General features: G+C 40.7%; 1 protein-coding gene across 1 annotated transcript in view; it reads right to left on the minus strand.

Moving 5' to 3' along the window:
• Positions 1 to 11,679, minus strand: part of LOC102372050 (protein FAM19A5) — a 398,392-nt gene extending 386,713 nt beyond the window's left edge. The window contains exon 1 of the mRNA XM_025201857.1: positions 11,496 to 11,679. Coding sequence (XP_025057642.1) covers positions 11,496 to 11,607 — 112 coding nt within the window. The 5' untranslated portion in view covers positions 11,608 to 11,679. The remainder of the gene's footprint in view (positions 1 to 11,495) is intronic.
• Positions 11,680 to 11,685: the final 6 nt, after the last annotated feature.

Raw genomic sequence — 11,685 nt, forward strand, 5'->3', positions numbered from 1 at the left:
CCTAACCATCTTTGTTCTTATTTCTGTCCCTTCTAAACATTTTATACCTGTCCCTCTTGGGCAACCTCCTCATTTTTCAGACTAGACGCCTGTTTCACATTTGTTATTGGCATAGGAATTTTACAAAGTTCTCCTATCCATGCTTCTTTAAGCATTTTCCCCAACCATCCATAGTTATCCCTGATCCTTCTCAGTAAGTATCTGGTTGTATAATTTATTCTCACGTAAAAATGATTAATGGATTCTTCCATGCTCCCATCAGAATCCTCATCAGCCCCAGTCAATGTCCTGAATCTTTCTTTGTGGCAAACAACATACACTTCTGTTGTATAGGTATTCCCTTATGACTGACTTCCTGCTTTCCTTAGGACTGAATCACTGATAACATAGACATGTTTTTTTGTGGGTGCTTGCATCTCTCTTTGACCTATAACTTTTGCTTGGTCTTCTGTCAGTCAATTGTGTCTTTTGATGGCCCCTGACATTTCCATTATCCTTCCTGCGCTGAGGTCACCTTTGGGATTCATTTTTTCTTCTCTTTTTGTCGAACTAGGGAATCTTCTCTTCTTTCATACCATGGCATTGTCAGACCTTGTTTCTTCCTCCTCTTAATCTTTCAATACATTAAACTGATCTTTCAGTTCTAAAACAAACCAAAGAAAGCCTCCCAGCTTCAATATGCTGATAATTTGATTCTGTTCTTTTTGGGTTGAGTCAGGGAGCACAAGGGAATCAGTTATGTTGTCTTTATAAAAAAAACAAACAAAAAAAGCAACAAACCCCAAAGGATTTTCTTTCCCCTTACAGGTTTACAGGTATAGGATAACAATTGAAACACCATTTTTTAAAATCTGAAATTGCCCTCAGTCACATTCTACAGTCATATAAAGCTCTATTAAATAGACCTCAAAATGTCATAATAAAAATATTATCAGGTCTATAGACAAACATTAATGAAATTGAAAAAAGGTAACAAAAATATTGTAGCAACTGTAGTAGTTGTAAACATTTTAAGCCCAATTCTCCACAGACTTTCACCTGGTGCACTTGTTTAGATTGTAGTAAATAAATTCACCAACAGCAAATGTAGGCCTAAAGTGTTATTGCTTATGGGAGCTTTAGCATATGACACCTTAGAAGACTTGAAAGAAGATAGGGTAAAGCCACACTAAATAACAAAAAGATGGAAAGCAGGTTTCAAGAACCTTTAACTTAAAAAATATATATGTTGAGCATTCTTACTGAACGAACATTTAGACTTACACTCACATGCACACACACACGCACAGTCACCTCCTTCCCAAAATGAATGTTCATGCAGTACTTCTGACTTTAAAACAGCCTCAAATTCACTTGTGCAGAGTGAAAGAGCAGTGGAACACTATTCTGAATGGTCTTCAAATAAACTCTTTCAAGATTAACTCAGAATACTGCACTGGTTTAATTCAGTTATAGATTTTTTTGTAACATTAGCTGGCATGTAAAGCTACTTAAGAATACAGAAAAGAGACAGTAATGAATAAAAAGGACTATCCCTTAAAAATGCAACAATGTCAGTTTTCTATCAAGTGTGGCAAGGAAAAAAGTGGTTGTTCAAGGTTTAATACAAAGTACACTTTGTTTCTATAAAATCAACCTGTCAGTACCTTTAGTGGCACTGGAAAATGCTATCGCCATCAAGTGATCTCTTATAACCGCTGAACACATATTTACTGATTTTGGCTAAAAGTAAGATAACAAGAATGTCAGGATGAGCAGTCATAGCACTTACTACTATGGTAAACACAGATGTTTCCTAGTCTGGTGATTCAGTTCTAGCAAGATAACCATAAAGAATGTATAGCCACTAAGAGCCAAATCCTGCCACACATTACCTTGTGTAACCCCATAGTTTATCTTGCCAAATAGTTCCTACCATCAGTATGGGTTATCATAGGAAGGGGAGAAATATTAAACCTGATAGCTTTGGAATTTAGTAATGCTTCAGACACTGTCCTACAGAACAGCACCTTAAACAAACTAAGAAGGACAGTCTAAAGTGATATACTACAAAGTTATTTTCATCTGGTTGGAAAAACACACAGAATAGCAGGCTTATACAGATGCATAAGCTTTTGGTAGCCAAAGCTCATTTCATCACAGCTACCTCGCTCTACTCAGTAGTTATAATATCAATGACTCACCCTCAGACTGGAAGAATTTATCAAGTAGAACTCCCTTGCTTGCCTATCTTGGATGTGGTACTATTTAATATTTGCATTACTTTTTCAGGTCAGGACTGTCTAACTTCTGAGCAGCTGGGGGCAACATGTCATCTGGGCCACACCTTAGGCTCCACAGACTGCACTAGCACAAGCCACAGGCCCTCCTGGCTGCATGCCACATGGGTGCCCCAGCCTCTCCCTCAGCTCCCCAACTACAGGCTCCCATACTACACAGGGGTCCCAGTTTGTGTTCTGCGCCATGCCACACTGCACGGTCCCTTCGGGTTGGGGCAGGAAGTGGGAGCCAGAGAAGAGGTGGAAATTGGAGACCCTGGCTGCTACACAGATTGAGAATCTGAATTAGCCTAGAGATATACTGCACAAATACAAAGTGGGGGTTACTATTGTGGAAGAAGAAAACCCCAGGCCTTAATTTCTACTGACTTCTTGAGTTAGTGCACTATTTGCTAATGATTGTTTTTTCCCCGCCTATTTCGCAATCTGCTCTTTCTCCTGCCCTTTTTCCCTTGTTGAGCTGAGTAGACCTATGAGGTCAATAGGTCAAACCAAAGTCTATGCCCTCTTGCAACTTTCTGGTTCAAACCAGTTTTTCTTTGACTTGTTATATCTTGTGTCATGTGACCTGAATTGAAACATATAAAAAGGCTTGCTTCAACTGTCTGTTGGGGGGGGGGGGGGGGCGTGAGGGGTGGTATAAGAGGACTGATAAGAGGAAGTTCTGTCTGTCCGGTGCTCTCCCCAGTAGCTGCTTGTAAATAAAGGTCTCTGACAACTTCGTGAGCAAACAATAGAGTGAAGCCTGTTTCTTCCACACTATCTAACCTACAGTTGTGCAGAGAAGGATCTGGATGTTATAGTGGACCATAAACTAAACATGAGTCAACAGGTCATACCACTACAAAATGAAAATACCAGACTGAGGCCATGTTCAGACATGCATTTGTTGCACTCCAAGTGCCACAGCACTTTGACATACTACAAAAATAAAGGGCTATGGGTATTCAGATGTTCAGAGCCCCCTGGCTACAAAGTCATTGCAAAGGCGTGCTCTCCAGCCAGGGGACAATGGGGTGGGGAGCTCATCTCTACCTCCCCAAGGGAGAGAAGCCTATCAGTCTGCTCCACCACTGATCAGTGAGGTATATCCTGTCCCACACTGGGAAGGGGGACTGGGCAGGCTGTCAGTGATCAGCAGCAGCTGCTGCAATTAGAGTAGTAGACCACAGTCCCAGCCATGCTACAGCTGTGCTCCCAGCAGGTGAGCCTAGTCCTGTACTCACTGAGTGATGGATTTAGGAGCTATGGGTTGTCACTGAGCTTGCTGCAGTCTCTCTTCCCCAAAAAGGAGCTAAGGAAAGAGCAGAACACTGGGATGCTGGCAAGTAAAAGACCCACTATAGCACTACATGTAACTTCAGAGATCCTCGTACATTTCTAGTGTGCTCTGGCCATTTTTGGAGCACTATAAGGGCACACAGTTTACAAATGTAATGCCTTCACATGGCCTGCCAGGAATAACCAAAAATATCATATATAAGACATGTGAAATGATCCTTGTACTCTAATCAGCAGTAGTATGGCTTTAGCTCAAGGTAATGATCACAAAATCAGCTTCTCCCATCTTCCCTCCCCTCATGTGTAGAGTTCAGTCAGTCACTATGGGTGTCTATACACATGCTCCAGGGTGGGGGGTGGTTAATTAGACTAAAACACCCACAGTATCTCATGTATTCAGAGTCCCAGATTTCAAAATGGTGGTGAGGGTGCTTTGCTCATCAAAGGAGCTCCCCCACCACCATTTTGAAATGCAGAGCGCCAAATACATGAGATGCTACAGCACGCTAGATTGTTCTGATTAGAACGCTCCAACAGGCTTGATTAATCAAGTCTGCTCTAATGCATCCTAATCAAAATGTGTTGCAGCACATGTAAAAGTGCCCTATAACCCTATATTTTGGTTTTGCAACTATCAATCCTTCCGGATCATGATGTATGCATGGGTCATCCAGACCTTCAACACACATGCCTACGCAGGAGTTTTGGAGGAGTGGAGGCTGCTCAGACCTTTCATCCCCCCTTAAGGCCACTGAGACTGAAGCCAAAGGCCAGACAGAGCCCAAGCATTTGGTGCCTCCATGGCTGTAGTTATATAAGTATCAGGGAATTGAACCCAGGTCTCCAATGTGGCATACCACAATTCTACCACTGAACTACAGGGGACTCCAATCCTCCATTAGGATGTGTGAAAATAAGAAATAGGTCTAATCCAAACCACTACATTCCTTTGCAAAATGAAATTCTATATTGGATATTATGACCTGAATTTTAGCTGAATGCTCTCTCCAGGATACAGAAAGTATATAGCAGGTGTTTGCTAGTGATGCTACAGAAAAGCTACATTTTGAATAAGGTGAACTGATCTGAACAAGATATACCCTTGCCCATTCATCGTCCCCATATTAATCAAGTTTAGTATAGGCAAGTCATTGCTAACATCAGTTCAGTCCTGCAGTTGAAGTTGGGATGAACTGAGAATATCTAATTATTATTATTTCTTGCAAACAGTATTTGTACCTCAGTTTCCCTGTTCAATTTTATGGGCTGCCTACATGAATTCAAAAGCTTAGGTCATGCTGGAGCTAGGACGTTAACCTAGTCAAGGGAGGAAACAGAGACCAAAAGGTAACGCAGCTTTGGTCTTGCACATACAAGGTACTTAAAAAAAAAAATGAATCTGCTATTTTCCAGCCAAAACCAAGTTAACAGACTTTATTTTGTCAAAAAAGAGCCCAAAAGAGTCTATTACTTTGTAAGTAGGTGCTCTTGACTATATGGGGAGAAAAAGACTCCTTTATGAACCTGAGGCTGGTGCTAAGGAAAGGAGTCCTGTCCACTTGCTGTTGCCCCATGTTATCAAGTCTGTATAGATCTCACAGATGATTTCCAGATGCCGATAGCACACTCTGGCACTGCACTCAGGCATGTCATGTCATGAAGCACCTGGCCCCTGGCATGGAATCCAGAACCGATTAGACATTTGTCTTGTGCTGAGTTAAATGTCTTGTAAACAATCCAAATTATCTGCATTTTCAGTAACTAGCCACTGAAGAGTTAACAAATAGGAAACCCTGAAGAAGAAAAGGGTGAGTCTTGAGTCTTGGGTGCCTGACTGGGGGCTGTAAGCAGTCACCTTCTTCATTTGGGATCCACAATCAGGAACTCTCTCCTAAAACCAATGACCTAGAACCATTCTTTGGGAGAATGATATACAGCTCACATTTCTTGTAATACATGGCTGTCAGAAGAGGAGCTGTTTATGGTGCTGACTTTTAATATCTTAGTGCAGGGGTGTCAAACTCATTCAGCACATGGAGCTGGATGAGGGGCACAGGGCCAGTCTGTGGGCCACATCAGACCCACAGATTGGCCCTATGTGCTATATCCAGCCTGCAGGGCTGGTCCAATGTGGGCATGTACATGCTGCTTGCAGTACAGATGCCAACCCCAGCCAGCTGCGTGCATCACATGCAGAGTGTGCTGGCCCCAGCCCTGCAGTGGCTCATGAGGCTGATCTAGTTCCCCTCCCCCCTCCCCCAGTCTTGAGCATGTGCTGACTGTACTAGACTAGCTCCATTGACAGGATCCCAATGGGCCCAATCCAGACCAGGCCTGGATCAATGGCACAGGGAAGGTCCCACAAGGGTGCTGCATGTACAGGATGACCATACGTCCCGGATTGGCCAGGACAGTCCCAGATTTCACAGGCTGTCTCAACATCCCTGCTCTTGGAGAAAATTGAAGCAAAAGTCCCTGCCCACACATGCCTGGTTCCTGAGTCAGAAGCTGGGCGCATGTGGCCAGGTGTGGGCCAATCCAGTACTTTTGCTGCTCCCTGGTCCAGACTCTGCTGGGCTGTAAGTGGAGTCACTTGCCCAGTAGAGTGTATAGGGGAAGGGGAAAGTGTAGGTTCATTGCCCAGCCCCACTGTGCTACATGCCATGTAGCATGAAGTAGATTTTGACAGATTATGGTTAAAGAACATCACTGAGCATCTCTGCTCTTATTTAAAACAGGGTATATCTCTACATCTGTCTTGCCCCTCCCCCACTCCAGCTAAACCTTCCAGTTACCTGAATTCAGCAGTGCTTACTTAAGGCATTTGAAGAACTTGTTAAAAGGTCACTAAACAAGTTGGGGGGGGGGGAGGGGCAGAGGGAAAGGATGTGAAATACATCATTAAAAATAAGGAAAAACCATTGCTCCCCATATCTAGTGATTAAAATCCATACAGCAGATCATCTGGACAGATTACAAGGTATTTGGTCTCATAACATTCTCAATGTCAGTTTGGTGCTATGTCTGACAGGTGATATTTTGTAGAAGTCATTAACTTTAAAGTGCTTTTTTTTTTTTAAATCAGAGAAGAACTCTCTTAAAAAGGAGCAGCTGTGATGCCATATAAAGAGATGGAATTTTTAATGGCTTGATTTTCTTTTCTAATGTCATGAAAATCATGATCATCTCTTATTTTATGCATAAACTTGACCAAAAACAGGCAGAGTAACATGAGTGGATCTATGCTGCATTTATTTGCTCTTTTCAGTTTGGGAAAGAAATACAAACTTACTAAGTCTTGCAGTAAACAAGATGGTACTATAAATTGATTTTACAGATAAAAACCCACCACCACCAATCCAAGTTATATGAGAGAGGCAGATCTGGATAACAAGAGACTAGTAATGTGAGCTAGGAGACCGTCATTCATAGGTCTGTTATTTGTATCTGACATAGGTCAGTAACAAACTTTTGACAGTTGTTCACTGGTTTCTGCAGTGAAACTTGTTAGTTTCTCCCCAGTACTTAGTGGAGAGATGTTCTGATTACAATTCAAAATAATTGCTGGCAGTCTGAAAATATGCACCAAGAAATGGCCGGGCCAGTGCTTGGATGGTATTCATTTTTTAAGTTAAATTTATTTCCTTTCACGAGCGTTAATTTACACATTTTTCCTTTTTAAAAAAAGATTCCCATTCAGAAACTAAAACATCCAAGATCCTCTGACCTTCATTTTAGTTCAAAAAGTCATTACTGTTTCTAAGGTGCTACTGGAACTGCTTGTACAACATCAAATTTTTTTTAAAACATAACCTTATAAATACACCTAAAAAGTCTAAAGAAAAAAGATACGGTTCTGTCCCTGAGTGCTGCACATGCAAGTATCATTTACTAACTAATCCATCATTATGATTTGGCTATATTGTGTTCAATAAAAAGAACAATAATGCTTTAACAGGATGTTTCTACTTTTCACTTGTCTTTAGTACGAAATAAATTGTATTTGCATTTACAGTGCAGATAGTTGCTCTGTTACAGTGAACAGTGGTGACTCTGGATTTTTTGTTGCATTAATCATCTCTTTTCCAAACATGCAATTTACAATAGAAAAAAAGGTGAACTTTTAACGTTTTGATAGTGTTTTTAATATACATCTATTTTGTCTTTCCTATTATTACTACAATAATTTTTTTTTTTAATCTACTGCACCAAAGAAGGAACATGCCATTTTCATCCTCCTTTTGCTTATGCAATAACACTAGAGAAGTCAAAGAATCTTTGCTGCAGCAACAAAGCTAATACTGAACCATACTTTGTTTAAACACTCATCACTTAAGTATAAAAATCACATCATGTAGAGACACCTCAATATTTACAACTGATAGAGCTTAAATACATACATCCAGACTTCATTCTGTAGTGCCAAGAACACGTCTCTTTTAGCACATTGCCTTCAAGTCACAGAATGTTCACTCAAATTAATTAATTTTTCTAACCAGAAAAAAAATCAAGATCCCATCTGTATTTTTTCATTGTCTGTACTCAATATAACCTTATAGTATAGAAGTGTTAATCTTGGACAGTTCATGTCAAATAGTTTTCTCCAGTCTGCTACTTTTCATTAGACAGATTTGGCAAATTTGGAGCTAAGTGCCAGGAACCCTCAACTCCAATAACCTTCAATGGCAGTTGAAGGTACTCATCACCTGGCAGGATAATGCTTTTCATTTTTTTTTAATGTTTATTTATTGTTCCTAACTAAATGAGTTCCTTAGTATTGGTTACAATATAAACAGTCTTACATAAGCACACTATTTTTACCATCTCATGCTTGCCTTACTTTTTTCCCCTATTAAGCACCTACAACCATAACTCAGAACATTACTCCTCTGGAAGGGAGAATTACAAGAGTTTATCACTATAGCAACTAACCTAATTGGCAAGATGCAGGTCTCTCTTCAACCATAGGATGGAGCCACTATCCCTAAATATAATCTAAACATTTAGGGAAGAAAAAATGGTCAGGTTACCCATGATACCGCTTTAGGAATTAAAAAGAAAAAAAAGTCTTATTGCCTGTACAAGCATATCTTCAAAGCTCTTCATAAAATATGTGGTAACCTGGCAAACTAAAAAGCTTATCAGTTATCTTACACTAACACTTATCAGTTGCTCCTACTTAAAAAAAAGAGAGATGACTGTCCTAAAGAAAAAAATACATTTCTAGCAATAAAAATCCTCAACTACTGAGAGAAAAACAACATTCATACAATTATGTTGTGAATATACTTTGTCATTCTGAACAGACTGAAAAGGCAAATGAGCAATGCAGGCAGAACAATTTACATTTGCATTTATATGTTTTTACAATAATATAAAAACTTCTGGCTGCATTGGAACTGCACCTTCAGGGTACAATTAATATATACATCAATACAATTAGCAATATAAATAGCTCTTTGCTATTCTGAGAAAATAAATATTGTTCTTATTAAAGCTATTTCTAGCAAAACTGTGTGCAGATATTTGTGTAATATTCCTTAGCTGAAGCCAGAAGAGAAAGAAAATGTGAACGAATAGATTACAGCACAGTAAGGTTTTTTTTTAAATTGGGGGGTGGGGGGACACCCACCATAAAACACACCATGTAAACACTATTAGAACTTGGCAAGTCTTTTTATGCTTTTCTGAGGGGAAAAATGAAAAAAGGAAAGAGACTTTCCCATTTAATAAGCAGAGTAACATAGGAGAAAGTAATGACTAAATCTTTATCAATTTTTAAAGATTTAGCATAGATATTTTAAAGGAAAAGAGTGTGTTACACTGTTCCTAGTATTCCTGAGCATCCTTTTTTCAGGCAGGAACGTTAACAGTTCCTCAAGCACTAGAGCAGTCACATACACTGTAAACGATACTTCATAGACATTTGAAATTGCACCTTCAGTCATTAAATCAGGGAAACACAATATAAACAGTGGAGTGATTTGACACAGCATATTTTAGGCTGCCTGGATATGTTCAACACTACACAGCATGAAAAATACACAACATGTTTGAATAAATAACACTATCTAGTATAAAACTGGCTGGCAAAATTAGAGATGTTCATTTAAACGCACCAAGAGATTATCTTCACATATCAGCTAACATTTGCATTGTTTAACATCAGTAAGCAATGCTGAAAATAAAAAACTGAACAAGTAGTAAACAACAGAACTGAAAACAGAAACTCCTCCCCTCTACCCAATCAGACAAAAAAATTCAGTCTTTTCTCATCAATACATATGACTGCTACAAGAGCTGCTGGGGCTTACTGTTACCCTGTTACTAAGCACTGTAAAAGAAGTCTTATCTAGCAAGCCTGTAACTCTCTAGAGACCTGCACTTTAAAAGGAATTTGTATGGCAGCTAATGCAGATTTAATAAAATAAGATCCAACAGAATTCTCTTTACACTTAACTAATCACCCTCTAATATGCATTTATTGATTATCAGATCACTTAATTCCCAGTGTATTAAAACAAATTCTGTTAAATCTCAATAAGTTGTTTAAGGTACCTGTAATGTTTATGAGAGCAAACTGAATACTGATTCATGTACAAATTAGCCCTGATTAAAAGGAAAGTAAGTGTGTTTTGCACGTTTTTTTAACAAGCCATTAAATTCAGAAGGTATAGGATTATAGCCAATGCTTACAAAAAATCCACCTTATGATTTAGAAGCCACTGTCACCCCTAAAGCAGGGTGAATGAAGGTTGTTTGTGCACATGTAAAGTAGTGCATTAAAGGCTCTTTTAGTTATCTGCAATCTCATTCCTGAGGAAACTAAGGAATGGGAAATGTCATAAGGTTAGAGAGAACAGAACAGAGGGTTGGGAAATGCTATAAGCAAGCTTTTTAAAACCAGAATCCATTTCCTTTTCATCATAACCTACACCCATTGTAGCCCAACATGACAATCTTTGTGCAGAGTCTGTACATCAAAGTGAATGAAAGGAAGAGTCGCATCCCATAAATTACCGATCCCAGACAATTCAAGTGATGAATCCTTGGGGAAAACAGCCTAGATTCACTTTCGGCATTTCGAGTCATGTGGGTACTCCTGAATGCACTGCATAAGGTCATCACATAGAAACTATTTCCTAGCTCTGCTGCTGAACAGCTCAGTCTCGGACTGGTGACAATTTTGACTTTCTGCAAAGGAGATGGTTATAGGATACAGTGCTCTCAAGAACCTTAGCTTTTCCAGCAGCCAAATCAGGCCATGTTCTCACTGTTAAAACCTGATAATCATCTGGGAAAAAAAATAAATAAATAAAAACAAGAAAAACAATAATAATCTGCAACACTACTCACAATCTCAGTTTCTATCAATACTGGACACCCCAGTTGGAGGCACTTACATTTCAGTAAGTGAATTTTGTCAAGTCTGAAACAAACCAATCTGAGAGTCAAGGGCTGGTCTACCAGACAGCTGTAAAAGCAATGGCGTGTCTATAATATGCTGCTGAGGTCATGCTAAGGAAATTCTGGGGTTTGTTCCAATGCAGTTTCCCAGGCAGAAACTCACACAGGAGCCGGTTGATATTAAGACATCTGTCACTGCACTAAGTATCTGCTCCCTCAAGGAACCGACCCGACACAAGCCAAGCAGCTCCTCTTCCCAAAGTATGGACGGAAGCAGGCAAAAGTTGGTGGCACTGAGCAAATCAGCCGAGTGCCAACCGCTGCCGGCACCGGGGGGAAGAAGCCAAGTTTGCTCCGCAACCATGACACTGCCCAGGTGGGACGCAGCCCTGGAGGAGCTCGGGAATGCCCCCGGAGCTAGGGGCGAGCAGGGGCAGCCCCAGGGAGACGGAGGGCACCCACCTGCTCCCCAGGACCACGACACCTGGCAGGGACTACGGTGCGGGCTCACCCACCCCAGGGACTTACTGCAGTAGGCGATGAGGAGGCTGGCCAGGATCATGACGGCCCAGAAAGTTGAGGACATGCTCGGCAAGGCGTTGGCATCTTTCCTCCGGCTTCTCCTGGGAGAAGGAGCCATTGAAGCCACTTGCCCGGGCGAGCTGGAGAGCGAGAGGCGCGAGGGCGGCGGCAGCTTCAGGAGCAGGGGGGTCCCGCG

This window comes from Alligator sinensis, unplaced genomic scaffold (assembly GCF_000455745.1).
Source record: "Alligator sinensis unplaced genomic scaffold, ASM45574v1 scaffold361_1, whole genome shotgun sequence".
In the NCBI taxonomy this organism is placed as follows: domain Eukaryota; kingdom Metazoa; phylum Chordata; order Crocodylia; family Alligatoridae; genus Alligator; species Alligator sinensis.